This window comes from Oenanthe melanoleuca, unplaced genomic scaffold, assembly GCF_029582105.1.
Source record: "Oenanthe melanoleuca isolate GR-GAL-2019-014 unplaced genomic scaffold, OMel1.0 S125, whole genome shotgun sequence".
Classification (NCBI taxonomy): Eukaryota; Metazoa; Chordata; class Aves; order Passeriformes; family Muscicapidae; genus Oenanthe; species Oenanthe melanoleuca.
Window position 1 is genome coordinate 30,983 of NW_026612774.1, and position 18,679 is coordinate 49,661.

An 18,679-nucleotide genomic window follows, 5' to 3' on the forward strand; every position below is an offset into this window, starting at 1 on the left:
GCATTAACAAAATCAGCCTTTAGTTGTGCTGGCCCAAAAGTGGCCCAAGCTCATACAGCTTAGAATGAAAATCCTTGGGGAAAACAAATTACCTAGTGTCAAGAAGACAATTTATGTTTGGGTAACACTCCTGAAATCCTAAGCTTTTCTTTTGATATTCTCTAAAATATTCCAAGAAAGGGAATAAAATGTTGATCTAAATGCATACAGGTATTAGAAACCGGGAGTTCTTTTAGGAACTGGAAAGAAGATGTTTACTAAAATCAGCATAAGGGCAGATAAGAATCTCTGTCAAGAGCAATCTCCATCTCTGCTCTTCTCTATCAAACACAGAGGCTCTCCAGCACTGGGGGCTGAGGCCTTCATCATGCAGCAGGTTTCAGTCTGCTGGCCAACACAGTAATGCCATGTCTGCTGCCAGTAGCCCAAGCACTGGGAGAGGGTCTAGGCATACGTACCTTGCTGCTCTCATGCACCATCTCTGTGTCTTATGAGAGCTCTGCAGTCTGGAACCTGTCTTGCCTGTTGCCCAGCATGAGGTTTTTTGGGGGGTGAAGTCTGCCAGAGATTTACAGGAACCTTTGCTTCCAGTACCAGGCCTCCCACTGAGCCAGGCCCAGGAGACGGATGGTCCCAGCAGTCCTGGTCTTAGGAGTGACAAAGACCTGAGGGACGGCTTTGGAAAGGTAAGGGATAAGGACAGGGATGAGCAGACTTCCTTTCCAGTGGCTCTTTAGTGCTTGGCCCAAAATGTCCCTGACAATCCTAATCTTCCACTCTTGGGGGATGGGGATTCTCTTGGGAATGTATTTGACAGCTACAGAGCAATTGCTTGGCTATTTCCAGTGGTGCCAAAGTCACTGGTTTGGAGGTGGTGCAAAGGTCATGCCTGAAACATTCTTTATGTGCAAAGGCCATTTTAGAGAAGTTCTGAATGGCAGAGCAAGCTACACACCAGTGAACGTTGGCAAAGAGCACCCTGAGAAGCAGAGAAGCAAAGATTCTAATGTTGAGTATAAGCAAGGCTGCAAAATAAAATGGGAGTGTTGGATTTTTCCTGGTTACCTTTCTGGCTGTATCTCACAGCCCTCTCATTGCTCAACTTTTCTGCTCAATAATACCAATGTTTCTGCAACTTGTTTTCACATGACTCCTTTTGGTGTCCTGGTCTCAGAGACCAAGTCATCCAGAGTCCTTCAGAGCTGAGTCCTTCAGAAGCCAGGAAGTGAGAAACAGCTGCAATTCCTGGCCGAGTGTTAAGCAACAGCTAATTACCCCTCCTTGCTGCCTATTGCACACGGTTTTTATTCTCCTGCCATGGCCTGTAGGAACTGAACTGCCTGCTCACTGGTCACAGGAGCTCTTCATTTGTCTGGGAGCATTCCTATGACTTTCATGCTTCAAGCAGGGCTTCCTGTCATAGGTTGCAGTTGGAGCAGTGTAAGGTTGTGGCACTGAAGTGTTCCACCTCACTGTGTGTAACTGCCAAGGATGGGAGACATTCTCCTGAAACTATTGGAATGTATATGGAGCTAGATTAAAGTCTGTGGCACTCTATGGACTCTGTGCTCCTGATGAGGTGTAGTGCCTGGTTTGTGTGTCTCTGCTTACAGTTTGTGATGTATTTCCATTGCACCTAGATCCGTGCTGCATTGTGCAAGTTGGCATGAAAAGAACTTAGAGCCAGAGGATGTGGAGATTTTTGAGAAGGAAATGAAGAAAAGGAGAGAAGAGAAAACATCCTTGCAGCTGCCTCCACAGACAGTTGAGCCCGGGGATGCAGCTGAAGCAAGTAAGTGCTGCCTACACTTGTGTTCCTTTTTGACCACTTGCTTGCCCTTTGCACAGTGTTGCAATCAGACTGGGGGACTGTTCTGCTTTCATCCGAGTGGAAGCTTGCATAGGATTGATTTCCATTCCCCAAAGAGAAATCCAGAGGCATGAAGTGTCTTGCCCATGGCCTCACTGAGTCGGTAACAGAATATCAGCTTCCCACCTTCAGCTCTAAAGTCTTCAGAGTAGAAAATTCTCTTGCAAAGTCAACTGGGGCTTCAGACTCTTTCCTGGAGAGCAGCTTCCAGGGAAGGTGAGTCCAGAAGAATGCTTTTCAACCTGGTGCAAGCTGGAAGAAACCAAATTCAACTCCTCCTAATGAAAGCACCAGAGACCCTTGTCCCCCACTCCCTGCCGAGGAGCTGGCGCTGCAGAGCTGTGCTGAAGCCCCGAGGCAGTGCTGCTGCTGTACCCCAGGAGCCAGGAGCGTTCCCGTTCCCGAGTGAATCCCGGCTGGGGGCTCTGGCTGCAGCGCTGTGTGCGCTGCCCCGAGGGCGGCAGCAGGGACCTTCGGGGCAGCACTCAGCCCCAGGGCATCACGCAGGGTTATCTGCACTTTCTTTTGGGAGCTTCCCCAGCCAGCCTCTGAAACAGGAAAACAAAAGCAAAGCAGCACTGGGTTTTCCTTGTTTCTTAGTGGAAGCATCGCTGCAGTTTGGTTTTAAACTAGAAGAGGGTAGATTTAGATTAGATATTAGGGAGAATTTTTTATTATGAAGGCCATGAAATGCTGGAAGGGTATGCCCACAGAAGCTGTTGTTGATCCATCCATGAAGGGATTCAAGACCAGTTTCCATGGGCCTCTAGGAACTTGATGCAGATGAAAATGTCCCTGCTGCCAGGGGTTGGACTAGATGGTGGTTAAAGAGGCCTTCCAATCCAAACTCTTCTCGGATTCTTTGATTCTGTCATCCTTGTCCCGTGTTAGTGTGCCAGTGTTCTACTTGAAGTTCTTTGGGATAACAAAGAGATGATACCCAGCTCCAGCAAGTTTTCTGGCCCATTGCATCATCACCCTGTCCAGCACCCTGTACTTACAAGCTCCTCTTTGTCCCCTGCAGGCTTTAGCCTACCACCTGTCAATGGCACAGCTTCCAGTGTGCAGAGAAAACACCCTGGTAATGCCTTGAAGAAGAAGAAGGTCTTGAGGAAGCAGGAGAAAGTGCCCTTACAGCCCAGTGTGCTTATGATCCATGAGGAAGGCACTGTCCCATGCAACTCCTCAGGTAAGCCATGGCAGCTTTTGCCCACACGGGTTTTTGCTATCACAAGGAGCACAAACTGCCTCCTGCCTCAGCCAGCACAGCTGGGCTCTTTGGTCCATAGCCTGTCCTGAGAATGAACAGCAGATCTACTTTTGAGTTCCTCCAGCTTGGTAGTACTGCAGCAGTTGGTTCTTAGAGATCCATTGGAAAGTTGAGCTGAATAAAGCAGTGGTAAAGGCCTAAGCTCTGGCTTTTGCCCAGTCCTGATAGTCCAAAGTACAGTGCTGGTGCCAGGAGGCAGCTGTAACTGCAGGGATGAGCTGTGGGGCAGTGTGCCAGGCTGTGCTCACTGTGCACCTACGAGTACCACCACGATCAGTTGTCCACTCACCATCGGGGCCCTCTGCCTGTGCTGCTGTCCGGCTCTGCAGCCAGCTTTTCTGCTATCCCAGCAAGGGCTGTCTCTGCATGGCAGTCAGTGGCTTGGTGCCATCGTGCTGCTGCTCCCAGAAGTGCCCAGTGCTCCTGGCTGCTGCCATCCCACGGCCTGCAATGCCAAGAGGGAACAAGCAGTGCCTCCTGTGTCAGCGCACCCAAATACAGCGGCCGTGTGGAGCAGATGAGAGCCAGGAGGGGCTGCCTGGTGCTCCCAGGCTGTTTGCTGCCTGCAGGAAATGCACAGCAGACAGTCCCTTGTCTCTCCTTTGTGGGTAGCCGGCCTGTGCTGTGATCCCAAGTAGCGTGAGATAAGAAGGGAGCTAGGAATGATCCTTGGAGTGCTCTTTTCTAGTGCTGCTACTTCCATGCTCAGAATTGAGCAGAACTAGCCTGACTGTGGCTCTCCATTCATATGGAATCTAGATGTGGATGTCTACATACTCCTGCAGAGACATCACTGATGGGGTACATCAGTGACATCCAGATTAGTTCCTGTCTGAATATTTTTGATGCTACAGTTCCCCCATAATTTGTGAGAAGATGCAAGGTATCACAAAAACCCTACCGAGTCTAGAGCACTTCATCTAGATTCTGTGCCATATTTATACTCCATCATTTTAGATATTGCTGATGTTTTCATCTACACATTAGAAAATGAGCTTTTGAGTGCAGGACATGAAATTTTTGATGGAGGGTGCTTTTGATGACAAATGGGTTTCATAAGAAATGCATTTATCCTCTGATTTTTCTTATACATTGTAAATTTTTTACCTTTACAAAAAATTCAGTTAGGATAAACCGAGGACAACTGATTATCAAGAGAGTGTGTCTGCCAACAATTTGCATCTGTATCTGAATATTTTTATCCTCAGTTCACAATTTGAAGACTTTCTTATCAAGCCTCTAGATTAGAAATTGCATTTTTCCACAAGGGAAAGCTTAGGCATTGCACAATGTTCAAACACATCCATTTGACTGCAAATGAATTTCACCTCAGCATTGTTGAAATACAGCCAGTGTGTACCTCAGATAGAGTAAAGATTCCTGATGCTTGGAAAGAACAAAATCCATATACAACTCCTTTCCCAAGAGTAGGCTAAAATGTGTGTGCACTCAGCTGCCTGCTGTCTAGAATATTTGAAGTCAGTGGGAGCAGAAGCGCTGTCAGGGGTGAAGGGTCAGGTCTGGCTGTTCCCTGGGAGTTGCTCCATGGGGATTCAGCCGGGCCCAGCAGGGCTGGCTTGTTCAGGCTCGGCTTGGTGCTGTCACGAGGCAGCTGCAGGTCTTTCCTCAGGGAGGTGCAGAGTGCCTCAGTCCTCAGGGCTGGGGGAAATCAGGGTGCTGGGACAAGAGAGCCCCTGGGGTTCCCTCCTGGGGTAGCCATTCCCGCTGCTCGGCCCTGTCTGGCAGGAGTGGGAGCTCTGCGGCCTCAGGAACTGCCGCTGGCTGTGCTGCCCGTGGCACCTGGGAGCTGGCAATGGCTGTGTGGGCAATGGTCAGGTTTAGCCCGGAGCTGTGCCCAGCTGGGGAGGCTGGCAGAAAGCAAGGAGCCCAGGCAGCCAGAGAGCAGGGAGGTGTCTGAGGCAGAGCCATGTGCAGCCCATGGAGCCCTGGCTGGAGCTGGGGCTGCAGCCGCTCCAGGGCGGGTGCCTTGCCCGGGGCTGCAGCGCTCAGGGCTGACCCTCTCCTTACAGTGACCTCGCAGACGGCCCCTGGTGCCCAGCGCCGAGAGGAGCTGCAATGTGGGCACGGGCACAAGGACACAGCCTCTCCTGACCCACAGCAGTCCTTGCTCCAGGCACTCTCCCTGCTCCGCAGCGATGACTGGTAAGAAAGGCCCCGGCCACTCTGTCTCCCCCTCAGCGTTAAGGGAGGTTAGAAGTGAATCTTGCTGGTGCCTCTGAGCCCCGACAGCCCAGAGGGCCAAAGGGCACCGGGGAAACCACTCCAGAGGCACTGAGAGGATCAAGATTTGAGAGCAGCCTTTTCTTGGCCTTGGTCTGCAGCTGTGCTCCAGCTGCAGCAGGTCTGTGCTGTCTCCTTGCTTTGCCTGCTGCTCCATGGAGCTGCAAAGGGAATCTTGAGGGAAGAGAGGAAGCTGTGGGATGAGATGATTTGCTGGCTGAAGGCAGAAGCATGGAGGGCAGCAGATCTGAGTGTAGAGATTTGGGTGCCTTGGGGCACTGGCCCAGTGGGACTGAGTAAGATTTCTCTCTGGTCCCACTGCTGACAGCGATGGCAGGTGACAGGGTCTCCCTGTGACCTCCTGCACGTGAGTCCCAGAAGCAGCTCCAGGGAGTTCCTCTTTCTGAGAAATGGTCTGAGCTGTGCTTTCAAGACCCTCAGCCTGTCATTAGTCCTGAAGGGGTCATGTCTGAAGAGAAGGAAAAAGAAATTAAATCCTCTAGGAATCTTGCACTTTTGGAATTCAGCTTTTTCCTTCTCACTGCTTCATATGGGCCTGAGATGTTTGCTCAATACTCACCATGTGTTCCACAATTAAACACAGACAGAAGGAAGCACAGAGGTGATAAGCCTACAGATGTTAGGTGATATTGGCTGTCTTTTTGATGACTCTCCTTGGTGCCAGTGGGATCAGTCTCCAGCCCTGTGTTGCAGCCCAGATGCCTCACACACCTTCCTGCAGCTCAGGGCCTGCAGAGAGCAAGTGCTGAGACACAGAGTTGTTTGCATCTTTTCAATAACATGTTGCTGTTGTGGGGATTGATTTAGGTAGGGGATTTTGGGAAAAGGTAGAGTTTCAACTGTTCTTGCTCAGGTGTAGAATCTTCTGGGTCCTCCTGCTGCTTTTTTGGGGAATATGGATCTGAAATGGAATGGGTGGCAGACAGGCCTAGATTGTAGAGTGGAAACTCAGCTCCAGAGTGCCAGTGCAGACTCTCACTGCTGAGCTGCCTGCTGGGGCTGGCAAAGAAGGAAAATGCCCCAGTAACAGCCCAATGGGATTGTGTCTTAGGGACAGGTACAGGGAGGTGACAAGGAACAGCAGCATGGGCCAGTCTGACAGCTTCTAGGAAGCAGTGACATAGGGACTGCACATAGTGCCAGAGATTTTAGAAGGGCTGTCTTCTAAAACAGCCATAAGTAAACACTCTGAAACCCCTCTATTTGCCTCATGGATTTCTCTATGCTTTGACAGCCACAGCTTCCTGTGGCAAGAAGCTCCACGATTTCATTAAGTACTCCTTGGAAAGCACCTCCCATTGTTGGACAGAGCTGCCAGCCTGGTAATTTGAGAGGGTGCTGCCTAGTTCCTGGGTGGAGAGAAAAATCAATCTTTTTGGTACTTGCCTTTCAGGGAGATGAAGGAGAAGGGACTTGTCAGCCTCAAACACCTGGCTGGGTCCCATTCAGAAGTCCTGCTTTCAACACTTCGTGACATTTGCTTGGCAGTTACCAGTGAGGTGAGAACATTGTTCTGGATTGTCCCCTGTACTTCATGCACAGTGTGTAGAGTAGATATGTGCTTGTTCATCTCCATGTGTGCTCAGGGACTGCCTTCATTTCTGTTTTTACACCTTATATTTCTAATGTCTGTCAGCTATCTATAGGATCTGTGTGTACATGTAGCTGCATTGACTGGTAGGTATCTGACACTCATCATTGGGTGAGCTGCCATTATAATGAAATGTGCAAATGCAGAAACAGATACACTAATTATGTTATTTGCCAGAGTCCTAATCTCTGCCTGAGCTGTAATTCAACACTGCAAATTAGTCTGTAGACCTGAGCCTGTATTTTCTGTTTCCTGTCTGAGCGCTTCAACTGCTGGTGTTGCTTTTTTGAACAGGAGCACATGACTCTTTATCCTCATGGCTTGTGCCTTTATGGTTTGAAAGCAGCCCTTGCTTTTATTTGGTTCTTTGATTTTCAAATACAAGGGCCTAAAATCAAAGCAATTGACATTATAGAAGGGTTAAGTAGATCACTTTAGTGAAATTTTTAGTTTTAGGCCTGCAGTAAGCAGGTCTGAGGCCAGAAATTGGTGCCAGAGTAAGTTCCTTTCTGTGCTTGTGCTCTTCTACTATTATTGTGCTTTGATGTTCCTCTGGACACAGTGTGACGTCTTGTCATCTCCTGGGACTTTTGTCTAGGGCAACTGGTTTTCTTTTCAAAGTGATTCTTATGTTTCCCCTCATGACTTCCCCAGGTGACCAACCTCCGGTCAAAGGTGTCCTGCGCGGCTATTGACACTCTGGGAGAGTTTTTTGCCACCTTGAAGCAGGACATGGACTCTGAGGTGGATGAGGTGGTTCGGGTCCTTCTCCGCATGCTGCGTAATTGCCCAGAGTTTGTTGAGAAAGCAGCCAGTCAGACCCTGGGCATCATGGTGGAGAATGTGACTCCTGCACGAGCAATAGCTGCTCTCCTGGACAGTGGAGTCAAGTAGGTTCTTCTTCTTCTAGTGATATTCTTCACCTTCTAGTGTGCAGGCAGGGCAAGGGATGAGAAAATGAATGGGAATGGTGGGAGAGAAGGGTCCTGTATCCTGCATCTTCTAGTCAACTTCAGTGACTGGATTCTGCCAGTCCACCTCGTTTCTTTCCTCTTGTCCCCTATTTCTGCCCTCCTGCAGCCCATGAGTTCTCAGAATCACTGAACTGTAGAATATGGGGAGTTGGAAGGGACCCATCAGGATCATCGAGTCCAGCTCCTGGCCTTGCACAGAACACCCCAAGGGTCACAGCATGTGCCTGAGATTGTTGTCCAAATGCTTCTTGAACTCTGTCAGACTTGGTGCTGTGACCGCTGCCCTGGGGAGCCGGTTGCAGTGCCCAACCACCCTCTGGGTGAAAAACCTTTTCCTGATATCCAACCTAAACCTCCTGTGACTCAGCTTCCTGCTGCTTCCTGGAGTTCTCCCAGTCTGTCAGAGTTGCCTGAATGTGGTGAATGGTGGGGAAGTGAAAGTGCTTGCAAAGGCTAAGGATAGAGCCTTGTGCTTTTGTGGGAAGAGGGACAATTGCAATTGCAGCTGTGAGCACTCTCTGATACATCACAGCACTAACCACAGAGGCCCTGGGAAAAACCATGGATCCTCATTATGCCATTAATGTGAGAAATAAGGAGGGTACTTGCTGGGGCATGGAGCACGTGGGGGAGAATGTGCTGGGTGTGGCACAGCCTGCACAGCAGGTGCAGCTCCTGCCAAAAGGAGTCTTGTATGACAGTTCTGGCCTTTGAGCTCTACTTTCAATTCAAACTGATGTTTCATGTTAGCCCTGAGATGATGAATCACTTTACAGACAGCTTCACAAGCCAAATGCTATGCAATAGCTGATGCAAATGCTGCCTTGAGTGTCGGTGTTGGGCCTGATAATTGCCAAAAGACACTCTCTAGAACAGGACAGTCTGGCTAAAATGACTGCCACTTTTTCCTCAACTTTGGAATAGGGTAAAACATTCAGATGTATCCCTTGCCAAGCCTCACGGAAGAAACAGGCTGCACTGCTTTATATTCTGCAACTTCACGGCCCACAGCGTGTTTTCCCTGCAATTTTTTTTTTCCAAAGGTCTGCAGATTTGGGGATAAATGGCTGGAAAGAGCCTCAGTCCTGCTGAAGCTCTGTGTAGTTGGTGCCCTCTGATGGGTCAGCATGAATTGTCTTTCATTTCTAAAGAAGTCATAAGTGATCTCTGTCTTTAATTTTTCTCAGAGTAAATTGTGGGACAGAAATTGAGTATCAGATAGTGCAGAGAGACAGAATTCCTCCCTCTCCCTTGCAGGCAGTCGTTCAGTGCAATGCTAACTTTGGGTTTATCTGAGGACAGAAGCTTCTAGAGGTGTCTAAAGTATCAGGGAGAGCCCAGGCCTCCTTCCCCCAGCAACGACAGGGAGCTGGCTCTGGCAAGGCCGGTGCTGCTGTTGCTCCTCCTTCTCCCTGTGCCCCAGTGTTTGCTCTGCCCTTGCCAGGGCCCGCCACGTCCAGGTGCGGAAGTGTGCGGCCGAGCTGCTGCTGTCCTTGCTGGAGAGAATTGGAGTCACGGAGCTCGCAGGCACAGCCGGGGCTGGGAGCCTGGTGCACGCGGCAGGGACGCTGGCTCAGGACCGTCACCAGGACACAAGGTAATGATCTTCAGTTCACCTCCTGAGACAGGGAAAACTGTCTGGGCTCTGTCTGTAAAGGTAAACCCACAGAAGAGTGGCAACTGCAGGAAATACTAAGTTATGTCACTGTGTGGGTAAGGGCCATAGAATCATGGAATACCCTGAGTTGTATGAGACCCATCAGGGGCATCGAGTCCAGCTCCTGGCCATGGGCAGGATACACCAAGAGTCACTCCATGTGCCCCAGAGCAGTGTCCAAACGCTTCTCCAGCTCTGTCAGGCTTGGTGCTGTGACCACTGCTCTGGGTTGACTGTGGAAATGACTGTACTGGGTAACCTGAGGTTGTCCAGCAAGAAGGAGCATTGCCAACTTCCTGTGACTTGAAGGATTCTTTCCTGAGATCCAAAGAGCTCCGATTAGCCAGTCCAACAGTTTTCTTTGGTCTTAGGTGCACAATACAAAGGCAAAGTGTTGTATAATGTTCATCACTGAAGGATCCAAACATCTATTTCTCATTAGCTTAAGGCTTTCCTAGAAATATTTCAGGGCTCTTTAGCCAATGTATTCAGTCTTTCTAAACCTCTTCTGCAGATTTCTAGAATGCTGTTATCTGTGGCTCAATGACCTCCAAATTTCTTGAAGAAAACTGTGCTTTCCTAGTGGCAAAATCAACCCAAACCACCAAATTCCCTTACTTGGATGATTAAATTCCCATTCATAGCTGCCAAGAAGACAAGAGAAACTAGTGCCCCTGTGCATACATATAGTATAGAATTATCAATAGGAAGCATGAGATATTTTGTCTTGGCTTCCCTGCCAGTTAAAGAAAGGCAAATTATTGTGCAATGGCAGCAAGGCGCTGCTAATAGGATCTTATAACAAAGCAGATGGGTTTCCATCTCCCTGGGATCCTTTGATTCCACAGAAGCACACCCACAGTTTCAGAGTGAAATGGTGTTTTTCTCTCTCTTTGCTGAGTAAGCAATGCCTTCTCATGCAAGGATTGCACCTGAGGAGTTTAAGGTATCAGCCTCTTCTGTTAACAGTCTTCATTTGTTTGTTCACTTTTCTTTCTTTTTTCTTTCTTTCTTTTCTTTCTTTCTTTTCTTTCTTTTCCTTTCGTTTCTTTCTTTCTTTCTTTCTTTCTTTCTTTCTTTCTTTCTTTCTTTCTTTCTTTCTTTCTTTCTTTCTCTTCTTTCTTCTTTCTTTCTTTCTTTCTTTCTTTCTTTCTTTCTTTCTTTCTCTTTCTCTCTTTCTTTCTTTCTTTCTTTCTTTCTTTTCTTTCTTTTCTTTCTTTTCTTTCTTTTCTTTCTTTTCTTTCTTTTCTTTCTTTCTTCTTCCCTTCCTCCCTTCCTTCCTTCCTCCCTCCCTCCCTCCATCTTTCCATAGGCATTATGGACAGGACATGGTGAAGATGTTGCTCAATCACCCAGAAGGTAAAATGCTTTTGGAGCGATCCGTTCCCGCCCGTCACCTGGAAGATATTCTGAAAAGAATGAAGAAGAGAGTAAGTGCTTGCCACGAGAAATGGCTCCTGTGTGCAACTATTGCCATTGCTAATAGGAGATCAAACATACCTAATCTGTCTTTATCTCATTCCTCTTCTGCTGAATCATTTTGCTCCTGGGAATGAGCTCTTCATCCCTGTTCATCTGCAGACCACAGAGGAACTGATATTATTCGGGAAAAAGTGGGGTTTTCAATATTTTGAATATTGCTCACGAACAGGAAAGGGGAAGAGCAGAAAATGGGTTGACATTTAAGGGTAACCCCCCTCTGCACTCTCCCTACTCTGCCCCCAGTAAAGCAGTTAAGTGAGAATGGTGCTTCTGAAGATAATAGAGTCTGTGCAAAAGACACTTGGCAGTAGTGCCAAGAACATTTCCAAAAATGCAGAAGATGTCCAAGATAGTCCTATTACTACAATTACTCTCTGTCTTTTGGGAATAGTGCCCTCCTGTCAAGGTCTGTGGAGCTGGAAGTAGCTTGGTGAATTCAGCACCATCCGGTGCAAAATGATTTGTTCGTTTGGGGGGAATTTTTTATTCTTTTTTATCTACAGGATAAAAGGGAGTGTGCCTTTGTGCAGGAACAGGGAGAGCCAGGTTTTACTGAATCACTTTCCAACAAAATGGAACACCTCTCAACCCAAAGAGTTCAAATTTTTCTGCTGCTTCCTGTAAGAACACTCATTGCCTACCAGTTTGCATTATTCCCATTTATGCTCAAGACTCATGAGTTTGGGATTTTAAACTGCTGCTCAGTATGGCACCACCCATACCCTGCCTTGGGCTGTTGCAAACAATGAGTTGGCATCACTGAATCTCTGTCTGTTTCCTTCTGTATGTTAGGAAATGTTTCCCTAAGGCTTGGTAGCAGTGATCCTGGTTCCAACTTGTGTTTTCAACAGGGAATTTCCTGTTTTATATTCTAAAGATCCGTGGGGTTTCTCTCTGTCTTTGTAGCGGGTGGAAGAGCAGAAGGGTGAACGCCCATCTGTCAAGTGCTCTGTGAAGAAGAGGAGCGATGGCTCGAAGCAGCCCCAGGCCACATTGCCTTCTAGTCAAAGGTACTGAGCACTTCTGTTAGATGTGACAAAGCACATGACAGGCTGCACATGTCTCTTCCTCAGGAAAATCTTTCTGGCAGAGATGGCCAGAGATTGTTTCCTTTTTCCTACACATGCCCTATGATAAAAAATGTCTACTTCTGCATTACACTGAACAAACTTCTCTGGAGGGCATTCCATGAAAATTAGGAGACAAAAAGTAACCCACTGGTTGCAGCTCAGAAAATTCATTGCAGTGGCAAGGGCAGTGATGTGCAGGCTAGGAGAGGGCCATACCTCTGCTGCGTGACTTGAGACAAGTAAATTCAACCAGGGTTTTATTGCATCTGAATGGAGTGTTTTTCAGATGGGTGTTTTGATGAGAAGTCCCAGTCTAGAAGCAAGATGCCATTCCCCAAACAAGCAGTTCCCATGCAAGTAGTTTGGCCTGGCTGAATCATGGTTTTCTTAGCCTCAAACAGTACCAAGTTTGAGTTGTAAGTAGCAAGGCAATTCCTGAGCAACTTTGTTCAACAGGTGTCTCCATGTGGACATTCTGTCTTGATATTCCTGTCCTTCATATAGTTTGCTTGATGGACAGCATGTTTGCTTGATTTCCCCCTATGCTGCAATCTGCATTTCAGACAGAGATTTGGTCCTTGCTGTCTCTTCATGCCAGTGGCAGAGTTACTTGTACTTGTTCTCCTCTGATAACAGAGAGGATTTATTTAGCTCTGTCATGCTCAGCAGTGGCAGGAAAGTGACCACATGCCTCAGTAGCATAGCTAGGATCTTCCCATGCTCATGGAAGAGACAGATTGATCCAGGAGAATTGTTCCCAGTGGGTATGTTTAGCTGTGCATCTAGTCTCTAGGAAAGCAAACTTAATGTGAGCGTAGTGCTGGGATGTCTGGCTTCTGTTTTTCTCTCTGTTACTGATTTTCTGGATCCTTCAGATATGCCCCTGTTCATCTGCTCAGATGCATCTGAGCTCCTGTTCCAGATTGTCATGCCTGGTGTAGAGACACTTCTATGGAGTGATGAGTTTCCTTATTTGAAGACACACACCTTCCATATAAAGAGGCATTTAAACTTGGCAGTAGTGTCTCTCTTTCCCCACACTACAATGTGACCTGTGTGCCTGGGAAGCCATCTGAAGATAGATCAGATGCATCTCATCCTTGGTTTTCCTGAGTGAGCACTGGCTAGAATGTTACTTGCAGATTGTCTCCCATAATGATTGTCATGAGGTCCACGTGGTTTTTCAGAGTCTCGTGATTTTCGAGCTTGAGATCACATCCTTAGGAAAGCTCCTCTAGATGTTTTGCTCACAATTATCTGCAGGTATTATCACCAAGAAGTCGGAATTTGGTTTTATTTTCCAGGGTGAAGTCGACCTCGGATGGACGCCTCCTCCAGCGTCCAAAAGCCCAGGTGACGTTACCTCCAGCCAGGGATGAAACGGAGACGCTCCAGAAGCTTTACGATCTCCTGGAAGCCAAGGGGTTTGAGACACGGATGGAAGGAGTGGCACTCCTCCTAGACGTGTGCAAAACCAGCCCCAAGCTCGTCGCCACTAACATTGTCCAAGTATGTAGGGTATCTTCACTCTTCCTTCCCTTGAGCTCCTCTCCCAAGCCTGGAGCAGTAAAGTTAATTCAGTGTGTCTTGGCACTACATCCTGGCTCTTTGGGACAGGCTGGTCCCTCTTACCCACACCAATTTAATTCAGGTTCAGGCTTCAGGACAAGTTCTTTCAGTCCAGCTGTATTTGTCTGGCAGGTGCCTATTGGTGCTGTTCATCAGATGATGACAGAATTTTCCACTGGTGTAACTTCTGCTGTCTCCTACCCCCAGTTGGGTGAAGTGAAGGGAATCCAGCCACTGAAAGCATGGCAATTATTCTCTAGACACAAAATGGGTTGGGATGTGTGAGAGAAGGATCAGCCTGAGTTGGTTTAAACCAAATATTTTTAAAAGGATACTTCTGTAAACTCCAGCCTGTCTTGCACAGGCACAACTCGGCTTCTCATTTCCATCCTTGTCTCTATTCCACTTGGTAAAGATGGTGTTTACCCTTCTTGGGTACTGAATGCTCATTTCTACATCCCCTCTCCAAACAAGGGCATTTTAATCCAGCTTTCATGCTGCTTCTTCTCTCCACAGATTTTTCATCATTTTGACCTGAGAATATCTGACACTCACAAGAGAGTGAAGCAGATGGCGCTGGACGTGCTGGCAGAAATCATAGCCATCCTGGAAGATGCCTTGTACCCAGTGATGGTCCTTTTGGTGGAAGGAATACTAAAGAACCTGAACTCAAAGGACCCTGGGGTTCATGCTGCAGCTGTGAACGCCCTGGAAGAATCCATTGCTCATTTAGGTAAGGCTGACCCCTGACATGGACTCCCCTCAGCCGTGTCTCTGCCTCTCTGACACAAGAGAACACTGAGTGCCTGGAGAGCTCTTGTTGCCTGTGGAACGCTCCAGCTGCATCCACCAGAAGCTGTGGAGGTGCAGTCCTTACACACCAGTCTCCCAACAGGCTTGAATGTGCATCAGCATTTCCCAAAAGTGCCAGGAGCCCTTGGCTCTGTGCTGCTTGTCTGGAGAAGAGGTCCTGGACTAGAGCTTTGCAACAATTCAGAGGCAAAGGGGTTTTAGAGTTTGCTTGGACCCCATTTGACTTCCCAAATTAATAGCTTTGCTGTTGCCATGAAGGAACACTGGCCCATCAGAGGTTCTGCAGAGCAGCCTCCTGGCAGGCTCCACATTATAGGAATTAGCTGCCAATTTTCCACCTTCCTTCTTTGTCTTTTTTTCAAAGGAAAAGTTATGATTCTCCAAGTTAATTTCCTCAGAACAGATAGAAATCCAGCTGTCACTGATGCCTTGTACCACATGCTGTGTTGCATGGGGCAGGATGGCTGTAGCAAATACCTACACAGGCAAGGGCTGCTCTAAATTCCTTTGCTGCAGAGATTTATGTCAGCTCTGAAGATGCTGCACTGGGGAAATATGCCTGAAAAATGGAGTGTTGAAGAGGCAGATCTTCAAGGGGAATTTCCACTTTCTCCAGTTCAGCTGCTCTGTGAACTCATGAACTGCCTGACTCAGTGCCTTTCTGTATCCCAAGTCTGGGCTTCTTCCTGTTTGCTCTGGATTGCAAAACCCTTTCACTGCTTACGTGTGGTTGAACTCTAGAGGTCCCTGATGTGAAATGTTTAACATAGCTGCGGGTAGAGCAGGCAACTTTGCATTTACAAATGTGAAAGGAGAGCTTTTTTCTTGGAGTTTAAAGCCCTGCCAAGTAGGCTGGAAGGAAAGTAGAAAAGATTCCAAAATCAGCAGAAATTTACTTGAATTTATAAACTGGGGCTGCCCCTGTCCTTTCTCCTATGACCTCAGAAGAGTGAGCAGAAACGTGTGTTTCTCCTGTAGATAAAGTATCACTGATGAAAGAGTTCAGCCACCAATGGAGTCAACTGAGTGGGCAAGCTCTGCTGGATGTCACAGAGCGTATCACAGGTATGGGCTCCCCTTCTGAGCCAAGAGCTCTTGCCAGGGAGTATTTACAGGGAGTGCCTGTGAATGGACAGTAGAGCAGCTGCTCCAAATCGGGGGTGCTGAGCTTGTCCCTCCTGCCCCATCCCCATGGCAGGTGTGTTTGGCAGGTTTTCCCTGGCTGCTGCAGAGCTGTGCAGCACCTGAGATGGGGGCGGCGCTCGGCCTGGGGGCTGAGCTCTCACTGGGGCATCTCAGAAGCCACCTGCAGGAAAGGGAGAGGCTAAAAATACCCAGCTGGCTCCTCTCTTGGAAGCTCAGGGACATCTGTGATCCTTTAGGGAAAATGGTGGCAAGTGCTGTTGCAGGGATCCCTTTGTTTTGTCCTCACAGAATTCTTGTTTTGCTCTTGGAAAGTTTTGAGGCTGAACCCTGCAGTGCCTGGGGGTCACAGCTTGGGTCAAAACTCAACACACAGATTAGAGGCACGGATTTGGTGCAAGGCAGCCTTTGGAGTCAGAGGGGCAGAAGCAGAGTGCTGAGGCTCCCTGCCTGTTCTGTCAAAGTGGCATTGGACTGAGCATTTCAGGGTGTGCAAACAGTGTCTTCCTGTGTCAGCGCTGTGCAAAATGCTGCAAATGCAGCTGATAATTGATTCCTCAGAGGAGCTGGCTATATCAGCCCCAGCCAAAGAATGGAAAAATTATAATCTTAATATGCAATAGATAAGATGCTTTATAGCCTTGCTTTAACTGGGGCTAAATCCACTGCTAAGTGTGCCATCATCTCTAAATGTAAGGTTTCATACACTTTGTGTCTTCAGTAGGAATCTTGAAAGGGCAATGTTCAGTGATTGGGAATGTCACAGGCCCTTTAAAGAACATTTGAATAAAGTAGATCTCTAGGAAGAGGGAATTTAGTTTTGGAGTTATTTTGCATGCCAGGAGCTTGTTGGTAGTAAAGTTTTGGCTGTGTTTCATGGCTGCAGTTCAGAAAATTAGCAGGGAGCAGTCTCCAGAGAGAATGTGAGAAAACACTCGTGTTTTGGTTAAATTTCAGTCCCCTGTGTAGCATTTTTCTCTCTCTATTCTGCTATTTCAGTGCACATTATAAGAATAACGCCATTAACATTGGGAGGGGAAATGGCATTAAAATGTGGAGTTGCTCAAATGCCACAGTAATGGAGTCTGGGTAATTATCTAAGACACCCTGAGGTTTGAAACAGCTGTTTGTTGGAAGGCACAAAAGCATTCTGCCAAAGACACCAGCTAGTCTCTGATGTTTTTAATCCAGCTGTCAAGCAGCACCCATCCATGGTAGGCTAGAGTTTGGAAGTGTGGTCTAATACTGCTCTTTGTTGTGTGCCACTGAGCAAAGGGAAGAGCCAAATTAGAGTTTTGGCACTTGACATCCAGGGTCACCAAAATGGAATCATCCTTTTTATTAGAAATCTCTCAATTATTTCCAGTGCATTCCAAATGCATTTCCAAATCTTCAGTGTGGGTTTAGAAAACTCCTAAATGGAAATAAAAGGCAAGTTGACATTTCAGTCATTAATCTGTTCACTGCATCAGTCTTTGTTGATGCAGAAACAGATTGTGAAATGATCTAGTAAAGGTACAAATTCTGCCACAGTTACCAGGCTCCATTTGGAGAAATTAGTCCCGAGGGGTTGGTGGTTCTGTTTTGGGGAGGATCAGCTGCTTTGGCCATTTCTGGATCGTGGGGCTCTATGTGCTATTTCGCTGCTCTTAGCCAGAGAGGCTTCCAAGAAGCAAAACTCGGGGCAGATCCTTGTTTGCATTGAGGCTGGTGTTAAGAAGCCTGTGTCTCTGTCCCGGCAGAGCTGGTGGAAGAGGTTCATGCCAGGAGCCCTGAAGTCGTCCAGCGCTGCGCCCTGCCCGTGCTCTGGTCCTTGCTGGAGAACAAGGCGCTGCCTGTGCGAAGCGCCAATGTCCGCACGGTGCTCACCAGGCTCGCCTCTGCCCTCTACGAGGTGATGGGCACCAAGCTGAGGAAGTGTGCTGCCAGCCAGCCCCCACATGTGCGGGAAAAACTCTCCAGCATTTTGGGCTGGTGAAGGCTTGGTGTTCTCCAGCAAGCTGACCAAGGGCTCAGATGGACACCACCGGATGTGACATTTTAGCTGTGCCAAAAATGACAAAATACTGAGGAAGGGTGTGCATCTGCCCCTGCTCTCTCCACTGCCCTTCCTAGTCACGGCATGCTCAGGGGGCCTGAAGCAACTCCAGACTGAGGACAAGGGGAAGGGCCAGCAGGGCTCAGCCTCACACAGAGGTAAGGTGGGAGCTGGGCCGCTCTCTGGCAGGAGGAAGGGTCTTGTGCCAGCCTGGAGAGCCTGTGCCCATTGCCAGGGAACAGTTCTGCCCTGCAGGTGCCCCTGCCATGAGCTGTGCTGCTCCCAGTGCCCCAGTGGAGCTGTAGGGCTGCTCAGCTGTGGGGCAGGGAGAGGAGCAGGAGGCTGCATGTGCAGCTGAGCCATTGCTGGAAAGCACAGGGCTCTGGGCTCCTGCTGTCCCAGGGCAGCCCAGAGGCCAGGCTGCTCCCCTGGGAGCTCTGTGCAAGTGGGTCAGGGTGAGGCCCTGGCCTGCCTCAAGGGGCTGCTGGCAGGAGCATGTTTCCCTGTGCAGCTATTTAGAAGTTTCCAGGAAATGTGTCCCATGGAATATGAAGCTTTAGATGTTTTAGGTTTGCATTGCTGCCTCTGTTACATTTTGTGTGTTCACTTTGCAGACCTGACTGGCTCCACTCTTGTCAAGAAGATTTTCCTGGATGTTTTCTATGTTCCTTTAGCTACAAAGTCCTTGCCTCCCATCCAGAAGAGTTCTCTTTCATCTGAGCTCAGGAAGAAGCTGCTGCCTATTCCAAAGAGTGTTTGAAGAAAAGGATTTATGCGTTAGCCTGTGTAGCCACAGATGTACAGATATTCTGATAGTTAGCTGTAGGTTTGAATAAATGTATCTTGATTGTATCTTTAAAATTCTGATGATATATTTTGAACTGTATATATTTTATTCTGATCACATGTTTTGATTTTTATATTTTAAATAAACTAATTT

General features: G+C 48.0%; 2 protein-coding genes across 2 annotated transcripts in view; both read left to right on the top strand.

Moving 5' to 3' along the window:
- LOC130266652 (uncharacterized) overlaps nt 1–1,716 on the top strand; it is a 16,362-nt gene extending 14,646 nt beyond the window's left edge. The window contains exons 9-10 of the mRNA XM_056515930.1: nt 592–686; nt 1,641–1,716. Of these exons, the coding sequence (XP_056371905.1) occupies nt 592–686; nt 1,641–1,670 (125 nt within the window). The 3' untranslated portion in view covers nt 1,671–1,716. The remainder of the gene's footprint in view (nt 1–591; nt 687–1,640) is intronic.
- On the top strand, nt 1,714–18,435 carry LOC130266651 (TOG array regulator of axonemal microtubules protein 2-like). Its single transcript, XM_056515929.1, has 12 exons — nt 1,714–1,792; nt 2,895–3,059; nt 5,171–5,303; nt 6,796–6,901; nt 7,648–7,883; nt 9,412–9,564; nt 10,937–11,054; nt 12,013–12,116; nt 13,481–13,685; nt 14,262–14,478; nt 15,537–15,623; nt 17,444–18,435. The coding sequence occupies exons 1-12, from the start codon at nt 1,714–1,716 to the stop codon at nt 17,677–17,679; spliced, it is 1,839 nt and encodes a 612-aa protein (XP_056371904.1). The 3' UTR covers nt 17,680–18,435.
- The last annotated feature ends 244 nt before the right edge of the window (nt 18,436–18,679 follow it).